The sequence below is a fragment of the Pangasianodon hypophthalmus genome, chromosome 1 (assembly GCF_027358585.1).
Source record: "Pangasianodon hypophthalmus isolate fPanHyp1 chromosome 1, fPanHyp1.pri, whole genome shotgun sequence".
Lineage (NCBI taxonomy): Eukaryota > Metazoa > Chordata > Actinopteri > Siluriformes > Pangasiidae > Pangasianodon > Pangasianodon hypophthalmus.
This window is the reverse complement of record NC_069710.1, coordinates 13977771-14002085: the sequence shown is the minus strand read 5'-3', so window position 1 is coordinate 14002085 and position 24315 is coordinate 13977771. Positions and strand designations below refer to the sequence as shown.

Below are 24315 nucleotides of genomic sequence, written 5' to 3'. Positions count from 1 at the left end.
CAGAGTAAACATAGTCCTGGCCTACATCATCATTTATGCTTGTTGTCACTCCACCATGCTTACACAGTATGAGGAATACTGTTGAATGTTGAATTCTCTATTCTGATTGGTCAGAAGATATTGATTAATTTTTCTAACAGCAGTGAAGTGAAGTGACTTGTGGCCAAGTATGGTGACCCATACTCGGAATTTGTGCTCTGCATTTAACCCATCCAAGTGCACACACACAGTAGTGAACACACACACACCGTGAACACACACCCGGAGCAGTGGGCAGCCTTTTTTGCTGTGGCGCCCGAGGAGCAGTTGGGGGTTCGGTGCCTTGCTCAAGGGTCTCACCTCAGTCGTGGTATTGAGGGTGGAAGAGAGCACTGGTCATTCACCCCCCTCACCTACAATCCCTGCCGGACCTGAGACTCGAACCCACGACCTTCAGGTTCACCTTCGGGTTACAAGTCCGAGCCTCTAACCATTAGGCCACGACTGCCCCCAAGCAGCAGCTCTGACAGTAGTGCAGCTATAAATCACGTGTTGACGTGGTAATGTTGCATGTAAATTATTCAACAATTATGGAAGGAGTCTCCAGCGTCAGAGCTTTATCACTTGAGGTTTTCCGACATCTTCGGTATAGAGGAGTGGTTTCACTGTAACTGCTTTGTTTGTTTTAGTTTAATAACATCAAAAGAGAGAAAAAAGAGAGGGGAGTGAAGGATCGACTGTTTATCATTACGATAATGAAAGTGAGAACAGGAACTAACTTGTTTGATGAATGTTCCACAATATTGAATGTAGCTCTAAACAGATTAAAAAAACGGATGACGTTTAGATGCAGAGTAGGCCCCTCCACCCTTCCTCTCTTACACATTAACTGTGTGTTAAATGAAGAGCTTATCTTTAACTGCAGTTTTATCGCACGTGTGTGTGCGTGCACACACACACACACAGTATAAGTAGTCTTTGCATGTGCACTCACGCAATATAAATATTTCATAGTCAGTAATCTGGTAGTGCTGTTATGGTCAGTAGTGCTTTTTCACATCCAAACACTATCACAGCAAAGCACAAAGCAAGCAACAAATCACACACAGACATACACACTGCACTTTTTTGTTTCACAGCTCTGTATGTAAGTACTGCATGGTGGCTATGAGTAAATAACAGCAAATGCAGTCATGTGACTCGAATTTCCTTTCCAGTAGCATTTAAACAAAAAGATTGATGAATATGTCATAAACTGCAACTGTAAGTTAAATAATTTACTTTAAAGGTGCATTAAAAGTACTGGACCATTAGCCTTTGCTCAGTCTAATTATGAGAGTACATCACTTAACAGGTCAAAGAAGGAGACGAGGTACCAGGTGGGAAATAAATTTTAATTGTGGAAACTGTGAGTTGTCCAAGACTTTCTCTATCCTCTCTCTTAGTTTTGGGGCTCCACATTTATGTTTCTAATCCAAGGATATTTCTAATGTCTTTTGGCTGTTCTGCTGTTCCAAACAGTCAGCTCAATTAAGCACAATGACTTAATTGGACTTCATTAGCCACTTCTAAATCATGTGATCAAATTAGATGCAGCCTATTGGATATAATGAGTGTTTCCCCAAAGCTCTACAAAGAGAGGAAAAGGTTTCAGTTGAATGTCCAGCTATAGGGCCTTAGGTATAATGAAGTAGATTTATTTGGCTTGTACTGTCTACTTGTAAAATAATTAATGTTACCTTTTTAAAAGTTAAATTGAGTCATTTATTTATACGTAAGAGTACAGTTTATCAAGCTGGATATGAACGGATTTATTTGTAAATCATTTGTCTGAGCGTTTACAAAGGAAATGTGGTATTTATGAAAATCCTGTCAATTCAGAAAAACGTTCTTATCCTACTCGTGCTCCTGAGTGTGTGTAAATTTACGTATAAGAAGACTAACTAATATAAACCTTGACTTGATTGACTTCAAATCATATCATTAGCATGGATCACTGCACTTTTATATCTGGAATATACTGTCAAGTTTAAATTGCTTATTGTTATTATGTTTACAGTGTTTAGCAGATACACTTATCCAGAGCAACTTATAGAAGAGCTTTGGAGTCTCTATCAAAAACATTTCCTCATGCTAGCTCACTAGGTCAGGGACTAAGAGCACCATCCAGAACATTTAGTGAAAACCTGTCATTTTATTGGCATTAATTAAAGTATATTAAAAAAAAAATAATAACTAAGAAAGCGAGCCAACATAAACTCATAAATTAAGACAAAAAAAAAATAATAATAATCATAGTTGGATAGTTAAAAGCAATTGTAACACACTGTAACATACCAACACTCACTTTAACACACTGTAACACTCACTGTAACATTTACTCCAACACTACTGTTACACTATAAGATGTGATATCACTCACGGTAACATTCACTGTAACATTAACATTCACTGTAACATTTACTGTTACACTATAACATGCTATCACTCACTGGAACCCTATAACACACTCTAACACTTACTGTAACACTCACTCTAACGCTAAGACTCACTGTAACATTTATTCTAATACTTACTGTTACGCTGTAACATGTAGTATCACTCACTGGAAACCTATAACACACTGTACAAACTGTAATGCACTGTAACACACCGTAGCACACCAACATACTGTAACACTCTCCGTAATACTCTCTGTAACAGACTAACAATCACTGTAACACACTAAGACTCACTGTAACACAGTAGCACACTGTAGCACTTACTGTAACTCAGTGTAACCCACTACCACACTGCAGCACTGTAACACTCACCAGAACCCTATAACACACTGTAACACACTGTAACACACTGTAACACTCACTAGAACAGTGTAACACATGCTATCACTCATTGGAAACCTATAACACACTGTAACAAATTGTAACACTTACTATAACACATTGTAACACTCACTGTAACACATTCTATCACTCGCTGGGAATCTGTAACACTCTGTAACACATTGTAACATTCACTGTAACACTAACACGTTATCACTCACTGGAACCCTATAACATACTGTAACACATTCTATCACTCACTGGGAATCTGTAACACTCTGTAACACATTGTAACATTCACTGTAACACTAACACACGCTATCACTCACTGGAAACCTATAACACACTGTAACACATTGTAACACTCACTATAACACATGCTATAACTCACTGGATATATATAACACAATATAACACATTGTAACACTCAGTGTAACAAAAGTGGTTACAAGTGGTTAATATTTTTGTTTTGTTGCTCATCTGAGACAGTGATGTACCATATGAGCACCCTGTGTGTGTGTGTGTGTGTGTGTGTGTGTGTGTGTGGGTGGGTGTATGTGTGGTGCAAGTGATTGCGTGCGCCCATTCTGAGACAACACCCCCTGAACTGTCCAACGTCACATCATCTTTTCACAAGGACAAAAAGTAAAAACAGCACGCCCCCACTCCGGGGAGTGTGTGTGTGTGTGTGTGTGTGTGTGTGTGTAGGCTGTGTGTTGACAGAGGAAGGCGACAGAGAGAGAGGGGAGAAAGGGGAGAGAGAGAGTGTGAGAGAGAGTGTGTGTGAGAGAGAGAGAGAGAAGTTGGTGAGCCACTTCGGGAAAAGTCGCTCGCGGAGCTTTAATGTGGACGCACGCGCCGGAGTTCAAAGGCTAGAGCGCGAGAGACAGAAATGAGGACAGGGTCCACGTGCAGGTGAGTTTGGTGACTTTACCGCACACTGCAGTGTCGTTAATTTTTATGAGCAACCAGCTCGTTAAGCAGAACGCAGTAGGTTTGACGCGTGCGTGCGTTTTTATGTTTCCGCTTGCACTTTTCTTTCTACTTTTTTCTTACTCTTTTGTTTTATGGGTCTATATTCCACCCTCTTCTCCGTTAACTTTAAACTTTTTCGGGCAAGTTCTGGGTTTCTGAGTCCATGCTTTCGCTCTCTCTCTCTCTCTCTCTCTCTCTCTCTCCACCATCACGCACTCTTCTCGGGATCGTTGGAGCTCGTGGAGGTGGATTTGGAAAACCAGTAAAGGAGAGAGGGGGAAAAAAACGCGCGCGCGGCGCTAATGTCCCACTGAGACGCTTTGTGCTCCGGTGTTTTTTTACGAGGGTTGGAATGGGGAGAGTGCTGACTTGAGGCTCGCGCGAGGGGCTCGCGGGTTTCCGCGGTAATTACGGGCTCGCGCTGAGCTGTACCGAGGCTCGCGAGTAAAGCAGGGACGTGTGTGTGTGTGTGTGTGTGAGTGAGTGAGAGAGTGAGAAAGGGGGGGTTTGTGGCAGCACGCGGAATGTAGTATACTGTCATTATTGACCAAGAACATGACCACTGATGGACACACACCACATTTACACATCACAATTACACATGTGCGGAGAGATAGGAGTGTTTGATTCGTTTTTCATCCAAAGTGTGTGTGTGTGTGTGTGTGTGTGTGGTATGGTTTGTGGCAGCACACAGAATGCAGTACTGTCACTATATACTGTTATTATTGACCTGGCACAACCACTGTTGGGCACACACACACACACACACACACAGAGACACACACACTGAGAGACAGGAGTGATTATCGGGATAAACAATCACAGATAAATCCAGAATGTGTGTGTGTGTGTCTTGAGATGTGTGAAGATAAGCGTCCTATCATCTGGGACCAATAGGACAATACACACTCTCACTGAAGCACACACAAACAGCTCATTAGTTAATTAACAAGCCTTTCAGATAAAATGTGTTAGAGTGTTTTACTGTATTCCAGTTTTGTGTGTGTGTGTGTGTGTGTGTGTGTGTGTGTGTTGGACCAATAATGAGAAGCACATGTGCTACTTTGTAAACACATTTTCTGTGATTGGACATAAGAATTAACACACATTGGAGGTTCTGTTCATGTGCCGTCACAGACACGTCACGTTCAGTTGTGTTAAGACAAAACAGTAGTGTTTTGTTGTGTGTTAGGACTAAAAGTATATGGTTGTGTGTTAGGACTAAAAAATGTTCAGTTGTGGGTTAAAAAAATTGAAGGAGTAAAAAATGTGTACTTTTGTTAGGACTGGAGATAAATTGTTCAGTTGTGTATTAGGACGAAAAATGTTCAGTTGTGTGTTAAAAAAATGTGAAGGAGTAAAAAATGTAGTTGTTTGTTAGGACTGGAGTAATTAATTTTTATTTGTGTGTTAAGACTATAAAGTGTCCAGTGGTGTGTTAGGATTAAAAAGTGTATGATATTAAAAAGTTGTGTGTTAGGACTAAAGTTAAAGAGTTTAGTTGTGTCTTCAGTCTAAAAGGTGTTTAGTTGATGGTTAGGATTAAAAAGTGTTCAGTTGTGTGTTATACAGTGGATATAAAAGGTCTACACACCCCTGTAAAAATGTGAGGTTTTTGTAATGTACAAAAATGAAACCAAGATAAATCATGTCAGAACTTTTTCCACCCTCAATGTGAAATTACATCGTGAACAAAAAGTAAGTGAAAAAGAATAAGAAACATTTTAGGGAAAAATAGGAAAAATAAAAAAGTTACAATAACCTGGCTGCATAAGTGTGCGCACCCTTTTATAATTGTGGGTGTGGCTGTGTTCAGAATGAACCAATCACATTCACTTTAATGTCCAAAAGTAATTATCATACAGCTGTCATCAGTGAAATTATTCTAATTGACCCTAAATAAAGGCCAGCTGTTTCTGTAGGATTTTCTTCACATTTTCTCTGTTTCATCTGACTGCTGAAGCAGATGGTCTGCAAAGAGCTTACACAGCATGCGTGGTATCTCACTTGTCAAAAGGTATCGATCAGGAGAGGGGTGTAAAAAAAATTCCAAAACATTAGATGTACCATGGAATGCGGTGAAGGCCATCATCAACAAGTGGAGAAAATGGAGCACCACAGTGACATTAGCAAGAACAGGACGTCCCTCTAAAATTTACAAAAGGACAAGACAGAAACTTACCAGGGAGGCTGCCATGAGGCCTGTGGCAACGTTAAAGGAGCTGCAGGAATATCTGACAAGTTCTGATTACTCTCTGCATGTGACAACAATCTCTCATATTCTTCATATGTCTGGGCTATGGGGTAGGGTGGCTAGATGGAAGCCATCTAACATCCTAAACATCTAAACATCCAAGCTCAACTAAATCACCCCAAACCATGTGGCAAAATGTGTTATGGTCTGATGAGGCTAATTCCAAAAGGAATAATAATTCCATAATTTCAAAAGGTATGTTTGGTACAAAAAAAAAAAAAAACACGCATGGTGGTGGCAGCATCATGCTTTAGGGCTGCTTTTCTTCAGCCAGAACCGGGGCTTTTATCAAGGTGGAAGGAATCATGAATAGCTACAAATATCGATTTTAGTGCAAAACATTCAGGTATCTTCTAGTGAGCTGAACATGAAAAGGAATTTGACCTTTCAGCATGACAATGACCCAAAGCATACATCCAAATCAATAAAAGGAATAGCTTTCCTAAACAAAGATCAATGTTTCTGAATGACCAAGCCAGAGCCCAGACCTGAATCCAACTAAAAATCTTTGGGGTGACCTGAAGCAGGCTGTGCACAGGAGATGCCCTTACAATTTGATGGATCTAGAATGTTTTTGCAAGAAAGAGTGGGAAAATATCGCCAAGTCAAGATGTGCCATGCTGAGGACTCTTACCCAAAAAGGCTGAGTGGTGTAATAAAATCAAAAAGTGCTTCAACGAAGTATTAGCTTAGGGGTGTGCACACTTATGCAACTGAGTTATTGTAAGTTTCCCTAAAAAAGTTTCTGATTGTTTTTCACTTTATTTGTATACTATGCAATTTCACATTACAGGTGGGGAAAAATCTGGCATGATTTATCTTCTTTTATTCTTTTCATTCTTTTACTTCACAGAAACCTGCCATTTTTAACAGGGATTTGTAGACTAAGCGCTCACCTTCAGTGAAATGTGAACTGAAGATGCAGATGGTGTTTTTTCCTTGCTATAAAATGTAATCCACTGTAACATAAAAAATTAAAAGACTTTTAATGAAAAATAAAAAGTCTAATATGATGATACGAATATGAATGAGAAAATGGTGAGCATTGAACTAAATTTAATGGGAGTATGAATAGTCCTTGTTGTAATTAAACACTGCAGATTTGGTTTAATTTAACAAAATGGCTTCCGCATTCATTATTCAGCAGTTTATAGAATAGCACTTGATCCAGCACACCTTATTATTTGACTTTTTATTTATTTATATCAAGCTCAAATACTTGTGTCCACAGCTTAATGCAGCCATGAGATACTGAATCAATGTGTGGGGTGTAAGATATTTTATCACACTTTTAATTCACTATTTTGACTTGTCGAATTAATAAAATAAAGCTTTTATTTCTGTTAATTCGATGATTGGGAGGATAAGCTGATCATGTTATTTAGGCTGATGGATTTTTTTTGCACAGTTACAGTTTATGCCCTTTTAAATTCACCCTCCCGTAATTTTTTTTTTACAGTTGAATCTGCTCTTATTTGTGTTTTTTCTTCACTGTGTCTCAGTGTGTGTATGTGTTTTGATCATCTTTGTGCAGGTGGTGTGTGTTATGGAGCACAGTGCTGAGCGCAGTGTGTGTGAGCGCAGTTGAAAAGGCCAACAAAACAGTAAGTAATGATGATTATAGAAAAATCCCATAACTTGTATACCTTTTGCTCTCTGCTGTGCACTGATGGCTGTTATGATTCACTCTAGTGATTTGATTCTTTTTACTTTGATTCATTTGATTGATTTGAAGTGTATAAGAGTTGCATTCCTTCTGAAGGCTGCGTCCAGTGAGAACACACACACACACACACACACACACAATGTTACTGCCCCCTGAAATAGCGAATCTGAACAGCCTTTTCCGTTATTGTGACATTTAGACCAGTGACGTGATTTCTCCCTGTGTGTGTGTAATTTCAGTAGTGTGTAAGTTAAGTAGTGTGTGTGTAGGTGTATTTACCCTGGAGAGCATGTGCGTGCGTGTTTTTGTTTGCAGAAGGAATGGGTGAAATCTGTGTGTGAGTCAGGAAAGGTTCGTGTGTGTCATCCATTATGTGACTCAGCCATTTCCTAACTTTTGTAACAGGTGTTATTATAACACGCGCACACAAACGCACAAACACAGACATGCACAACTCTACTCAACTTTATTGTGTCCTCTAGCAATAAACTTTTTTTTTGCATTCATTCACTAAATCTAACTTACTGAAAATCACTTGCATCACTGCTGTGTTGAATTTAGGGATCCTCTCTCTCTCTCTCTCTCTCTCTCTCTCTGTTCATTTATATCTCTGTCTTAATGAACTGTCACAGACATTATTTTCAGTGGAATGTATCACAATTAACGGTTTAGTGTCTCAGACTTTCAGTGTGAAAACATTTAAAGCAAAACGTAACCTAAACATCAACATTGCTGAACAGTGCCATGGGAATTTGCAACTTTAACCAATAGCATAACTCTTTTAGCTGTGTTGACCTCTGAAGGGCCGGGGTTCTGAAAAATTGTCCTACAGCTTGAGACCTTTTTAGGGCTTTTCCACATAGCCGCTTTACTTTTTATGAAGTATCTGAATATGTAGCAGGTCCAGAATTCCTGGGATTAAATTTCAGTTATAGATCTAGTATTAATTATCCTTAGTTAATATTTCTAGGTCTTAATTTCTGGGACTAAAATTCTTATGTATTTCACTTTTTAAATGCTGGAAGCAATTTCTAATAAGGTCATAGTAATAAAGTAGACAGAAATACTTGTTTTATTGTTTGCCACCTATAAATGCACACTATAGTAGGACAGTTCCATAAGGTAAGACAAATTGTCAGAACAATTCTAGATCTGAGCATGGGGTCCTGGTCTGATTATAAATGGTCAGATATTTATCTGTCTTTAATTTGGTGGATTTTTTTTTATTACTATTTAAATTTGGCAAGTTAAATAGCTTATTAGCAACCATCTCTGACAGGTTAATGAGTAAGGTAGCCTTGTATTGTAATTGTTTTGAATTAATTTTGGAAATTTGAATTGCATTTACAAAATGGTGAAACCAGCTACAGCAAAAAAAAAATGCTAAGTGTTACTTCTAGTTCTGTGACACATTGCTTTCAAATAGGTGTGAATTAGTAGTAGTGTGACTATAGCTTTAGTCCATTTTTCATCCTGAATGGAAACTTTTGTCTGATGAATCCATTCTTTCTGGCTCTCACCAACCTTAAAAACTCTCCTCCCATTTTTTATGTATCATCAAATTACCCATAAAATAAATTCAGATTTCTGAGTCTCACAGTTTTGGCAGTCCAATGGCAGTGTGTGTCCCCGTGCCGACCCCATACTTAAACAGCGCTGATCATGTTTTTTCCAATATGGACCTCAGCTCAGGTTCTCTAAAAACGTTTATATTCACGTTTATAAATTATATTTCTGTTACAGAGATGATGTTCAGGGTCAGGTTCAGCTGAGAGGAACAAGTCAAAATAAAATTGCACTTGAACTCCTGCTACTGTGGTTTCCAGAGTCTTAGTTTTCTGGGCTGTGTTCCAAATGCCACTCTACCCCCCCTGTTTCCTACACTGGAGAATTATGTAGCACAACTAATACAGACCACATTAGATCACAAATGGTGCCTTCTCCACTAACACAGTGGTGTTTTTTTAGAGAACCAAACTACTTTTCTTAAGAACCAGCCCAAGTTTGAGAGCTGAACCATTTTGTCATCAGTTATAGGTGTATCTTAATGTGTAAAAATAACAACTGCGAAGGGTTTACCAGGTTTTATTTTTGGCTTTAGGAACATTTTGTACAGTCCATAGATGATTATTTTAGCATCTACACACCACACACAATTATGCCCAAGAGGAGAGATGCATGCTTTATTGCTTTTTGGAATTGTCTTTTGGAATTAGTTCTGAACATGTAGCTGGTCCAGAGTTCCTAGACTCAGGGTTCTTGGCTTTGGGTACTGGACTAAAGGTCCTGGACTAATGGTTCTTGGCTTTGGGTACTGGACTAAAGGTCCTGGACTAATGGTTCTTGGCTTTGCTTCCTGGATTAAAGCTTCTGGTTTAAATGGCCTTGGTGTAGTTTCCTGGGCTAAGACTCCTTGACTAAAGGTCATTGCCTTAGGTTCCTGGACTAAAGTTCCTTGGCTTAGATTCCATGGCTAAATTTCTTGGACTAAAGGTCCTTTGCTTAGGTTCCTGGACTAAAGTTCCTTGGCTTAGATTCCATGGCTAAATTTCTTGGACTAAAGGTCCTTTGCTTAGGTTCCTGGACTAAAGTTCCTTGGCTTAGATTCCATGGCTAAATTTCTTGGACTAAAGGTCCTTTGCTTAGGTTCCTGGACTAAAGCTCCTGAACTGAAAGTCCTTGGCTGAGTTTCCTGGGCTAAAATCCTTGGATTAAAGGCTTATGGCTTAGGTTCATGGTCTTTAATTTCTGTGTTAATGACCTGGATTAATATTTCTGGCCTTAAGCTCCTGGGATAAAATTTCAGGGTAAATTTCCTGGTCATAATCCCTTCAACTTTCAGGACCCATTTACCCCTTCCACACTTCCGTAACTACATACCTTTCCTGTGTTTTACTGTGATTACTGAACAATGCATGGTAATTACAAGATAGTATGTTTTTGGCTAAGGATCCTAGTCTTCCATTTCTTTGTTCTTACATTTATTAATTATCCTTACATAATATTTTTGGGTTAAATTCATGGGCATAAATTCTTGAGCTTAGGTGTATGGTCCTAAGTTCTCTGACTGATGTTATGGAGTAAAGTACCTCTGAAGCTACTATGATCCATCAACACTGTGTATCAATGCATCGATACCAGGTTTTTAAGACAGTACAAGTACCGATACTTTCGCTGTAGCACTCACCGATACCAGTATTTGTAGTTTCACAGCAGTACAGTGAGAGAGATGATTTGAAGACAGCTTGTTTATTCAACTGTTTATACAACAGTTTTACTGTCAACAACATCAATTGTAGGACAATTTGTGAACAGTGCAGCTGAGGACATTCAAGGACATACAAGGACATTCCACAGTTTAAAGATTTAAAGATCGTGGTTGCTAGATTAAAAACTAGATGTCTGTGGACTAGGAATGCTTTAAAAAAAAAGTAAGTGGCAGGTTGTTTTTGGTAAAGCGCAGCATGTCTGCATGTTTGGCTGTAAGCCTGTTTCTTGTTTCATTAAGAATGTGTGACACAGAGCTAAACAATCTTTCACTTTCCACACTACTGCATGGAGCCAGAAGATATTTTCGTGACTTTTGGGCTAGAATTGGAAATTGTATTTTGTTAACTGACCAGTACTGAAAGGGTTTGTCCAAATGAAGCAGTGTGGTCTCTCAAAGGTATGTTTCCAAGTGTATGGCATCAGCTGCTGGAACACTGCTCAGCAGTACAGATGCATGCTCATCTGTGATTTCATCAAACATGCTATCCAGACTGCTGCTGGGCTGGTCCGTGCAAGGCATTTCAGTAGGCAGTTCTTCCTGATCCTTGAGTCTGGCTGCCTCTCTGGCAGACATTTTCTGTAGCTCCAGCATCACCATTTCTTTGGCCTCCTTGGCACTGATGGTGTTTGAGAAGAACCTATTCTTATATCTACAACAGGAAACACATTTGCTGAGAATATGCACAGTAGACTTGTTTGTCATATAATAATATTTCCTTTCGACAGTAATCTCTGTAAAACTGCGGCAGCAGGAATTACATCCTAGGCTGATGCATCCGAAGAGCTCACCTGTCGAGTCAGTTCTTCAATTGGAGCTATGACGTTTAATGTTTTCTCCAGTAGATTCCATTGGTTAACACTGATGCTGTCAGGAAGCTCATATTCGGATGTTCCAAGGACACGTTTCTGCTCAATTAGAGATTGCAGCATGTAGAATGTGCTATTCGAACAGGTTTGCACGTCTTGTTGCAGTCTTTTAATAGGTTGGTTTAATTGTAGCTGAAAGTCCTCTAAGTGGGAGTACAGTAACGAGGAATGTTTAAAGTGGCCAATGCTTTGCTATGATAGAAGACCCTCTGTCACAACCAGCTGGAGTGTGTGAGCAACACATGAAAGGCTTGGCAGTCCAGCATCATCAGTCCCCTTTATCATATTTTTGGCGTGTATGTGAGCCGCGAAACTGCTTTGCTTGCAGCACAGCCCGTTTGAGAGTGAAATCCCTGTCTATCCATTGCACAATAAAGCTGATGAGAGACATGGGGCACACACTACTAATCCAAATATCAATAGTAAAGCTGACTGCTGTTGCGCCATGTAATAAGCTCATGATATCCTTTTTCATAAAGTTGTGCGTCTTTGGTAACACAGTCTCTGTGACATGATAACGACTGGGAATGTCGTTCTTTGGCTCCAAAACATTAAGAATGCGTCAAAATCCAATGTTATCAATGACCGACAGTAGTTGATCATCAAGAACAATATACTGAGTGAGTGCTTCTGTTATTTTCACTACCTTGGGGTTAATTTTTTTTCTTGCCTTGCTAGAGTTTGTTGCAAAGTTGTTTGGTGCATGCTGCAGCTAACAGTAAATTCATCGTGCTCAGTTTTATCTGTTATGTTTTGCTTTGTGTTGTTAATCTTGAAGTACCTTGAGACCACTGATATTTGCTCTGCTGCTGCTGTTTCTTTGTGTGGCAAAGTCTGAGCAATAAACGCTGTACGTACACTACTTTGTGTCGGTATCGGTATCGGTTTTTGGTATCGAAGCATTAGTACGAGTACCAGTTCATTAGCACCAGCTCTGGAACCAGTACCAAAAGCTTGTCCACGATTTCCATTCCAGCTGGACACCAAACGTCACACTTGGTACATGAAATGTGGCATTATATTTGTAAGATAGCATTTCCATGTTTGTGGGTGTGTTCTTAGCAACAGAGAGACTACAATGGAAGTACCAGGAACTGTAGCCTTGAGCTAAAATTCCTGGGATTAATTTCCTGGGCTAAAGTTCATGGGATAAGTCTCCTGCAGCCTGTTGCACCAGCTGAACATAAGTTCTGCTGTAGCTTAATTTGCTTAATTAGCTTAATTTGCTTATCGTAGCTTATTCCATGAAATGGACTGCTAAAAAATTAACAGCTGCACTAAGTGACCTAGTTTCAATATATCCTTAAGTTATAGCTTAAAACATATACTGTCATATTACATACATATTACTGCATGACAGAAACAAAACTACTGGGTGTTCAAAGTGAACAATGCTAGCATGCGTAAAAAGAGCATTTACACCGATAAATCCAGTTTGTTTTCTTAGTATATAGGAGGATATCCTAATGTGCATAAGATTACAAATAGACTCCAAATTCATTACAAACATGTGCTAGTTTTTAACTCCTGCCATTGTATGATTTAGGACCAACTTTACACTGTGACATACGCTAGAACTTATGTTAAACTGGCCCCTGGTCATTTCCAGCTGAGAGAAAAACAGAGGAATAAAAGTGGCCGGTGTGTGCAAATGCGAAGCAGAAATGTGATGGTAGTTTTCCAGATCAGTGGAGATGGCCTGGGGCAACAGGACAGAAGAGTGCTAAATAGTGAACACTACAGGAGAGATGTGCCACACAGTAGTGAGAAAACAAACAGACGAGCAGGAAATGTTATTTTTTTGGATGTGCTGAGTTCCTGAGACAGGACAGTGCCACACCTGATAGGAGGCAAGTTCCAGCACATTCCAGCTCATTACTCAGTCATTACTCACAGCTGTTTATTACCTACTGTAGTGCACACTACATGTTGTAATTGCTCCAGGCCATCTTTTTTGATTTCACAGGCATACAGATAGGAAGAGAGACAGACAGATGGACAGGCAGACAGACAGACAGGTGTGGTCAGAACATGAAGGGTTTCTTTCACATTGTTTACTCTCTCTGTCACTCTGTTTGCTACAGGTGATTGGTCGACGCCCCCGACAGACAGAAGGGGTGGGGCTAGAAGGTATATGGGGCCCGTGGAGTGAGTGGGCAGCGTGTTCTCAGAGCTGTGGAGTGGGCGTGACTGAGAGGCGCAGACAATGCATGCCACCGCCCCAAACCTGGAGTGGGCCGAATTACCTGCCATCAGGTGTATCAGGCCACACCCCCTTACTCCCCCCCCACATGCCTTATTACCCATCTTCATATCCTGGCAATGACAGAATTTATCCAGCTAATCAGAGTCCTGGATTACCTCTCTATCGAGACACACATGAAGGGGTAGGGCAAGAGCTGCCCAATCATGCCCCTCCTCTCTACCGACCGGATTTCGTACCGCCCAATCAGCAGCCGATTTCAATTTACCGTTCGCCATCTTCTTCGTCCTTGCATGCATATGGCCAATCAGGGAGAGGATCCAGACGGCCAGCCAATGAGGGGACTGGAAGAATAGGAGCAGGCGGGAGTAGGAGGTCAGTCTCCACCAATAGGGATCCAGCGTCTGTGAGAAGGTGAGTGTGATTGGGTTAATTCTTTCTTTCTTTCTTTCTTTCTTTCTTTCTGACATCTCTCTCTCTCTATCTCTCCCTCAGACCAATCCGTCCTGGTCAGTTTGGTTACGGCAGGGTTCCGTACTCGCTCCCACTTCACCGCCAAAACCGGCACACACGAGACGCCCGTCTCCATGGAAATGCCACCGCTGAGCCACTGCAGGTCAAAGGCACTGCAGCTACACAGGAAGCGGAGAGCCAGCATGAAGAGAAAGACGAACAAACAGATGCAAAGCCGAAGGAGAGACAGAAACAGAGACAGAGATCCATCACGAGGCGTGCCCCTCCTCCAGCCTCTGCCCCCTTCTCTTCGCCTCTCCATAGGCCACGCCCACTTCCAGACACACCACTCTATGCTCCACCACCTTATGTTCCACCCCCTGTGGTTCCAGTTCAGCACTACAGGTGCTCTGGGAAAGACAGAGAGATTCGGAAGTGCACTATAGAGGTAAGAGCACTAATAACTGACTTACAAACTGTATTCGGGACAAAACCTTCAAACACAGCCCTAAGTTTAATTTTTTAAAATACCAACAGTAACTACACTGACACTAGAATCATTTTTGAAAAAATTAAGCAACATTCCGGTGCAACATTTACACTGGAAAACACACATTTATGAAACTAATAGCACTTGAAGGCAGCATTACTGAGTGTGTCTTGGTAACGTTGAACACATATGATTACATTTCTGCAGAATGGGGAAGTGAGAATGGAGCTGAATTAGAAACACTGTCTAAGCAGATTAAAAGCTATTCAGATTTCTCACGCGCCTCTGCTATGTTTATTTCTCCAAAAAATGTGGACTTTCTCCCATGTATCCTTGAACATATCCACTTCCTGCGGTCTGGAGCAAAGCAACTCGTACAAGAGGCTCCCAAGTACTGAAGTGGACTAAGATTGAAATGCATTGAAAAAAAAAGATGATTTGGCCAAAGCGTTTGGAAGTGCTGGAATAAATGAGCGTTATTGGGAGTGTACTCAGACGGCTGGAGCCTCATCCACTACTGTGTGCTGTACCACCCTGTGCGCTCTGGGCTGGAAGAGCTTCACACACATCTCAAATTGAAGCGAGGCAGCGTTTCATGCTTCAGAGATTGTTGGCAGGGTGCAACACACCCTGCCTCATAACACACACACACGTTCTTATATACACACAGTGGCTACAGTATTTGGACAGTATTGAAAAAGAGACAAAAAGTCTGAGAGCACTACTGCCTATACTGTCAGTATCTGTCTCTCGGTCTGCTTGTCTATATGTGTGTCTCTCTGTCAGTTTGTCTGTATATCTGTCTGTCTGTATTGCTCTCTCTGTCTACCTGTCTGTCTGCTTATATGCCTATATGTATGTCTATTTGTCTGTCTGTCTGTCAAGCTGTCTGCCTATTTGGCACCTTTCTGTCTTCCTATATACTTATCTGACTATCCGTTTTTCTGTCTTCCTATTTGTCTCTCTGTCTATGTGCCTATTTGTCTAGCTGTCTTACTGTCTTCCGACATGCCTATCTGTCTGTCTGTCCATCTATGTGCCTATGTCTTCCTATATGCCTATCCATCTGTCTGCCTATATGCCTATCTGTCTATCTGTCTTTCTGTCTTCCTATCTATCTGTCTGTCTGTCTATGTGCCTGTCTATCTGTTTGTCTGTCTGCCTTTCTATATGCCTATCTGTCTATCTGTCTGTCTTCCTATATGCCTATCTATTTGTCTCTCTGTTTGTCTCTCTATATGTCTATCTGTCTGTCTGCCTATATACCTATCTGTCTAACTGTCTTTCTGTCTTCCTATCTGTCTATGTGCCTGTCTATCTATCTGTCTATCTGTTTTCCTATATGCCTATCTATTTGTCAGTTTGGCTATCTATATGTCTGTCTGTCTCTCTGCCTATATACCTATCTGTCTATCTGCCTGTCTGTCTATCTGTCTGCCTGCCTATATGATTATCTATCCAGCTGTCTGTCTGTTAAAAATCGTTACAGCTCTGTAGTCTGCTCTCCAAACCCCGTAGTTTTTTATCGACTAACCCTTGTTCACTCTTCTGTGGTGAATGGGACAGAGCCAGACAGTCCTGTTGCCTAGTTTCAACTCTTATTATTGAAGAATACAGGATGTGAAATGGAGACGGATCTTTAGATGTGTGAGGTGGTGGTCAGGTCGTGTATACTCAGACTGTACGGAAGCCCAGCTGGGACATTTCTCCTCTGAGCTCACTTTGTGGTTTTGTACTTATTTTTTTCCCCATGTTTTCAACCCTGTAGGTCTTTTCTATAAAACTCCTTTAATTTAACATCAATTTTTCGGTTCAGTATTAACCCTGTAATCAGATGTGATCATTTATACATGACTTACATTTTTTCCCGCTGAATTTTGCTCTTTGATATGAATTGGAAAGGGTCAATTTTCTGTGTTTTTCTGTCTATACGTCACATTTAGCTGCCCATTTATTAAGGTATTAACGGTAGGTGTGCTAGTCCAGACATTATGGCAGTTAAATACTGAAATTAGCATTATTATAGTAAATTAGCTATATTATTGCTGTTGTAAATAATGCCATAAAAAGCACTAGTAAAATGGCATAAGGTTACCCATAGCTGTGTTTGTGTTTGTTTGTGTGTGTGTATGTGTGTGTGTGTGTGTGTGTCACAGTGCCACTATTTTTAAAAGGGTGTGAGTGGAAATAAAAGAAGAACACACACACACACACACACACACGGTCAGGAAGCTGTTCTCTGATCCACCTCTGGCAAGAGTATGTGATCGCATGATGGATGAATCATCCACTTACCCGATGTATGGCCGAGATTCACTTCCTCTGTGTGTGTGTGTGTGTGTGTGTGTGTGTGTGCGTGAGAGAAAGAGAGAGGGAGGAACTGAGACTAAGAAAAAGAGGGAAAGCAGCAGAAGGAATGACGCACCTAAGTTATAGCGCAATGAAAGAGGGCACTGTCTTTGCATGCTAACACACACACACACTAGGATTCTCAGAAAGACAGAGCAAAGGAGAGCGAGAGAGAGAGAGAAACAGATGAGGTGAGAGAGATAGGTTACAGCACTGTCTGTCTCTCTCCTTTGCTCTCTCTTCTCTCTCTATTTATCCCTCATTCCTTCCCCTCCATAGTCACTGAGTAAATATTAGCAGAGCCATGATGAACCACACTGTCTGCAAGCATGACCTTGAGAAAATACTTCCAGTGCATTATGGGTAAAACACACTTCCTCAACTACCGAAAATCGGAGTTAGACTCAGACAAGATCTAAAGAGGGCCATCAGAGGGCAAATACTTTATCAGTCAGAAGGGAGTCATGAAATGAAATGGGTAGTACTAAACCATGATGGAATGGGGGTATGAAATGAAAGGGTGTGAGATGAAGTGGTGTGGAATGAAGGAGTGTGGAATAAGAGGGTGTGGGATGAGGGCATGTGGGATAAGAGGGTGTGGGATGATGGGATAAGAAGGTGTGGGATAGTGTGGGATGAAGTGGTATGGGATAAGAGGGTGTGGGATGATGGGATGAAGTGGTCTGGGATGAAGGGATGATGTGGCATGGAATAAGAGAGTGTGGGATGAAGTGGTGTATGATAAGAGAGTGTGGGATGAAGTGGTGTGGGATGAAGGGCTGTGGGATAAGAGGGTGTGAGAAGAAGAAATGCCGGATTAGAGGGTGTGGGATGAAGGGATGTGGGATAAGAAGGTGTGGGATGAAAGGATGTTAGACAAGGATGTGGGATGAAGGGATGAAGGGGTGCTGGATAAGTGAGTGTGGGATGAAGGGATGAAGGGGTCTGGGATAAGTGGGTGTGGGATGAAGGGATGAAGGGATGTGGGATAAGTGGGTGTGGGATGAAGGGATTAAGGGATGTGGGATAAGTGGGTGTGGGATGAAGGTGTGTGGGATAAGAGGGTGTGGGATGAAGGGATGAAGAGGTGTGGGATAAGTGGGTGTGGGATGAAGGAATGAAGGGATGTGGGATAAGTGGGTGTGGGATGAAGGGATGAAGGGATGTGGGATAAGTGGGTGTGGGATGAAGGGATTAAGGGATGTGGGATAAGTGGGTGTGGGATGAAGGGATGACGGGGTGTTGGATGAACGTGTGTGGGATAAAAGGGTGTTGGATTAAGAGGTGTGGGATGAAGGTGTGTGGGATGAAGGGGTGTGGGATAAGAAGGTGTGGGATGAAAGGATGTTAGACAAGGATGTGGGATGAAGGGATGAAGGGGTGTGGGATAAGTGGGTGTGGGATGAAGGTGTGTGGGATGAAGGGGTGTGGGATAAGTGGGTGTGGGATGAAGGTGTGTGGGATGAAGGGGTGTGGGATAAGTGGGTGTGGGATGAAGGTGTGTGGGATGAAGGTGAGTGGGAAAAGTGGCTGTGGGATAAGAGGGTGTGGGATGAAGGGATGAAGGGGGGTGGGATAAGAGGGTATGGGATAAGTGGGTGTGGGATGAAGGGATGTGGGATAAGAGGGTGTGGGGATGAAGGTGAGTGGGATAAGAGGGTGTGGGATGAAGGGATGAAGGGGGGTGGGATAAGTGGGTGTGGGATAAGAGGGTGTGAGATGAAGGGATGTGGGATAAGAGGGTGTGGGGATGAAGGTGAGTGGGATAAGTGGGTGTGGGATAAGAGGGTGTGGGATGAAGGGATGAAGGGGGGTGGGATAAGAGGGTATGGGATAAGTGGGTGTGGGATGAAGGGATGTGGGATAAGAGGGTGTGGGGATGAAGGTGAGTGGGATAAGTGGGTGTGGGATAAGAGGGTGTGGGATGAAGGGATGAAGGGGGGTGGGATAAGTGGGTGTGGGATAAGAGGGTGTGAGATGAAGGGATGAAGGGGGGTGGGATAAGAGGGTGTGGGATAAGAGGGTGTGGGATGAAGGGATGAAGGGGGGTGGGATAAGTGGGTGTGGGATAAGAGGGTGTGGGATGAAGGGATGTGGGATAAGAGGGTGTGGGATAAGAGGGTGTGGGATAAGAGGGTGTGGGATGAAGGGATGAAGGGGGGTGGGATATGTGGGTGTGGGATAAGAGGGTGTGGGATAAGAGGGTGTGGGATGAAGGGATGTGGGATAAGAGGGTGTGGGATAAGAGGGTGTGGGATGAAGGGATGAAGGGGGGTGGGATAAGTGGGTGTGGGATGAAGGGATGTGGGATAAGAGGGTGTGGGATAAGAGGGTGTGGGATGAAGGGATGAAGGGGGGTGGGATAAGTGGGTGTGGGATGAAGGGATGAAGGGATGAAGGGGGGTGGGATAAGAGGGTGTGGGATGAAGGGATGAAGGGGGGTGGGATAAGTGGGTGTGGGATGAAGGGATGAAGTGGTGTGGCATGAAGGATCATGTTAAGAGTGGGTGTGGTTTGTGGTAAATAGTGTATAGAATATGCCATTCTATGTTCTTGCTACGCCTCTATATCAGTATGTACATACAGTGTCCCAAACCACACAGTAAATTCTAATAAGGACGCTGGCATTTGGGACACAGCCTGTAGTGGCCGAGGCTTAGGGGAGGAAATGAAGAAGCGTCCCAGCTGAGATAAGACAGCTGTCCATCACCTGTGTTTCTCTCTCCATGGAAACACTGCTGAGTCTGATGCTTCCCGAGAGTCGCTCATATCCTCTCACGGGAATGCTGTGTGTGTATGTGTGTGTGTGTGGGTGTGTGTGTGTGTGTGTGTGTGTGCGTGCCATTTTTTTCTCACTTTTATCTCTCTCTGTATTGCACTCTACTCTCCAGCTGCACAAGTTCTAAAGCAGCTGTTCAGATTCCTGTAGTCGTTGAAACACACACACACTCTCTCTCTCACACACAAACACACGCACACACGCGTGCACACACCAGACGTCACTCTCTCTAGAGGTGCAAAAGAATTTGTGAGCAGACACATAATCCAAGAAGCCACACGCACACAGAATAAACCACACACATGCAGCCCCACACACATACACACACACACAAGTTCATTGTCCTGAGAAAACAAAACAAAAAAGTGTTGTTATTCGACAATATCAGATCCTACTTGCAAGATCAGATGTGTGTTTGTGTGTGTGTGTGTGTGTGTGAGAAGCAGTTAGTGATCGCTGTAAATATTTCAGCTTAGTATAAACTATAAGAGGCCCACTGCTGTTATGTATGTGTGTGTGTGTGTGTGTGTGTGAGAGTGTGTGTGTGAGAGTGTGTGTGTGAGAGTGTGAGACAGCTGGTTTTTGGTCAGCAAGTTCTCAGCACACTCGCTCTCTACGGACATCTAATCCTGTGTGTGTGTGTGTGTGTGTGAACCCTACACCCAGCTCACACACTGAGCCGAGGCCTCTCTGAGTAATGAGACCTGATTGAGTCGTCGGTTTGTGTGTGTGTTTGTGTGTGTGTGTTCAGTTCAGAGCAGGTGTGTGTTAGCAGCAGGTGTCAGAGTAGTATGCCACCTGTGTTAGCAAGCAGGATTACCTAGCAATCATCAACTCCATAATTATTGGCACCCTTTAATGAATACTAAATAGATGTAAAAAATAAAATAAAATAAAATGTCATTGTGTTACCAGTGTTTAGAAGGTTACCCTGACAACAGGGCATATGGCTGTGTCACAAACCAAATACTACTGTATTAAATAAAACCGAGGTTACCATGACAACAGGGCATAGGGCTGTATCACAAACCAAATACTACTGTATTAAATAATTTGTCCAAATAAAACAAAGGTTACCATGACAACAGTCCATATGGTCATGTCACAGATGGTATATTACTGTACTGTAAATAAAATGTCATCGTTGTTACTGTTGTTAGCTAGACAGCTAAAATGGTTGTGGTACCTACACTAGCTGTGCCAAACATGGTTAGCTTTGATTACGTACTATTTAGTCGCACTATTTAGTGTGAAATTATACAGTTTGGGACGCAGCCACACTGCTTGCTAAACAGAAGATTTTGTGTGTGTGTATCTGTGTGTGTGTGTGTTTTAAAAAACCACTAAATAGTGTGCAAAATAATAAGACACCACATTTTACCATGGCTGGCTTACCACATTATGTATTGCAGTGGTATGCGGTTTGGGACGCAGCCTTGAAGAGAATTTAGCACACACACGCGCAGTATATACTGTTGTACAATATTTAATATTCAAATCAGACATTTGCATATAATTTGCATAAAAATAGCATAAGCTCATATATCCAGTTTATCACCCTCTCTGTCGCTGGTTCAATATATTTCTTTTTTATTAAGTCTGTCTTTATCTATGAGTCCTTGGAGACGTCTTCCTGTCTGTCTGAGCGCGCTTGTGTGTGTGTGTGTGTGTGTGTGTGTGTGTGTGTGTGTGTGCGCGCTTTCCATTCTGAAACATTCCTTTCTTCATCTGCTGTATTTCACATTCTTGGCTCTTTCTTGCTTTTCTGAACTTTTGACTCAAACCTCAGTCTCTTCCACCTGTCACTCGTTCTCCATCGGTCTCTCTCTCTCTCTCTCTCTCTCTCTCTCTCTCTCTCTCAGTCTGTCTCCGGCAAGAAATTTACACAGAGTGTGTGTTTCCAGGTTTAATATTACTTCCATATGGCAACTAAAACACCACTTATACTGTGCAGCATACTGTAACTAAATGTCTGTCTGTCTGTTTCTCTCTCCCTTTCTCTCTCCCTTTCTCTCCCTCTGTCTGTCCCTCTCTGTATTTCTTTCTCTCGCACTGTGTCTGTCTGTCTTTGTATCTGTTGTCTTCTCTGACTCTCTGCCTCTCTTTCTGTGTCTGTCAATCTGTCTGTCTGTTTTTCTCACTTTGTATCTCATTTTCTTTGTCTGTGTCTCTGTATCTGTTGTTTTCTTTCTCCCTCTCTGTCTGTTATTTTCTATATCTCTCTCTTTATCTGTATGCTTCCCTCGCTCTGTCCCCGTCTCTCTCGCTGTCTGTCATTCTCTCTCTCGCCCTCTCTGACTCTCTCACTCTTTCTCTGTCTGTTTTCTGTCCCTTTCACCCCATTTTTTCTCCTACTGTATTTCATCACTCACTTCTCTCTCACTCTCTCTCTCTCTCTCTCTCAGTTTAGTTCAGGAAAGCTGTGCAACTCTTCTAGCAGTGCCTTTATCCACGTATGCTAATTCTAGCTCACTTTATATAAACATTCATATAAAATTTATAATTTTTATAATAAAATTTATATACAAAATTTTATCCCCAAATAATGTCGCTGCAGTGGAAACAGTTTAAGCTGCACAACTGTCAGAGCTGTAGTTATGGAGAATAAATCAACACCTTCTGACCAATCAGAATCCAGAATACTGCAGTGTTTCTGTGATCACTTATTCCACAATTTTTCTGTCCGCAGGAGTGTCCCGGGTCCCAGGTGGACCCCCGAGCCGAGCAGTGCGCCGTGTTCAACAGTAAAGAGTTCATGGGCCGCATTTACGACTGGGAGCCTTTTACTGAAGGTGAGACTGAAAACAGAGAGACAGACAGAGGACGAGAGAGAGAAAGAGAGACAGAGAGAGAGAGAGGCTGAATAAGAAAGAATTTCAGAATGAATTACAGATGATAAAGAGGGAGGATGTACCATTCTCTCTCTCTCTCTCTCTCTTTCTCACACACACACACACACAGAGGTCAAGAAATTAACAATAGTGAGACAGAGAGAGTGAGATGTTGAGACGACAGGTCACGTAGCCGTGACAACGAGCTGAAAGATGGCTGAAAGCCTGACGGATGGGTAGAAAGAGATAAAAGGAAACAAGGATAGAAAGAGGAAATGAAGACTCAAGAGAATATGGAGATGAATTGAATGTACATATATCTCTCTACCTCTCTGTCCATTCTTTCATCCACATTTTTTGGAATTTTGTTTCCTATTTCCTTTTTGTTAGTTTGTTATTTTTTTTTTCTTTCAACACAGCATATATAGTGCATATGTCCATCCATCTGTCCATCATATGCTGCTCACCCATCCATTCATCTACCTTTCCGTTCAGTTTATTCATGCATCCATCAATCCCTTCATTTGTACTTTCATTCAAACATCCATCTATCCATCTGTAGTTCAACTTCATCTTGCCATCCATCCATCCATCCATCAATCCATCTATCCATCGACCATTCCTTCTATCATTTGTTACTTCATTCATTCATTCATCTATCCATCATGTGTTGCTCCATCCCTCCATCCATCCATCCTTCTTATAATCTATCCATCATATGTTGCTAGATTCATTCATTCATCTATCCATCTATCCTTTTTACCATCTATCCATCACATGTTGCTTCATTCATTCATTCATTCATCCATTCATCCATCCATCCTTCTTATCATCTATCCATCATGTGTTGCTCCATTCATCCATCCATCCATCCATCAATACATTTCTCTACCTTTCCATCCATCTCCATCTTTCCTACTGTCTATCCATCATGTGTTGCTCCATCCAGCAATTCCTCTACCTCTCTATCCATCCATCCCATCCACCCATTTATTCATGTATACCTCTATCTAATCCATCTTGCCATCCATCCATCCATCTGCAGATTTACCCAATCCATCTTGCTATACATATTTGTTTTTTTATTTTTTCTTTTATCATCACATACACATGTGTGTTTTCACATTTTTCTGTAATGAGATGTTTATTTAACATTTATCAAAGGAGTCTCCAGTGTCAGCACTTTTTCCAGTAAAGGTCAGTGTTTTTTCCAGACCTCACGCTTGAGGACAGAGGAGTTTGTTTACGCTTTGTTTATATGTTTCTCAGTAACATGACCAGCTTCAAGAGAGAGAAAAAAAGCTGGTGAGGTAATGACTGTTTATAGCTGCTATAATGTATTAAATGTATATAAATGTATTAAATGGAACTATAAAC

General features: G+C 41.7%; 1 protein-coding gene across 1 annotated transcript in view; it reads left to right on the top strand.

Annotated features, from left to right (window-relative positions):
* The first annotated feature begins 3503 nt into the window (after positions 1-3503).
* adamtsl4 (ADAMTS-like 4) overlaps positions 3504-24315 on the top strand; it is a 48427-nt gene continuing 27615 nt past the window's right edge. Inside the window, exons 1-5 of the mRNA XM_053240062.1 lie at positions 3504-3716; positions 7565-7634; positions 13918-14450; positions 14532-14937; positions 22797-22899. Of these exons, the coding sequence (XP_053096037.1) occupies positions 3694-3716; positions 7565-7634; positions 13918-14450; positions 14532-14937; positions 22797-22899 (1135 nt within the window). The 5' untranslated portion in view covers positions 3504-3693. The remainder of the gene's footprint in view (positions 3717-7564; positions 7635-13917; positions 14451-14531; positions 14938-22796; positions 22900-24315) is intronic.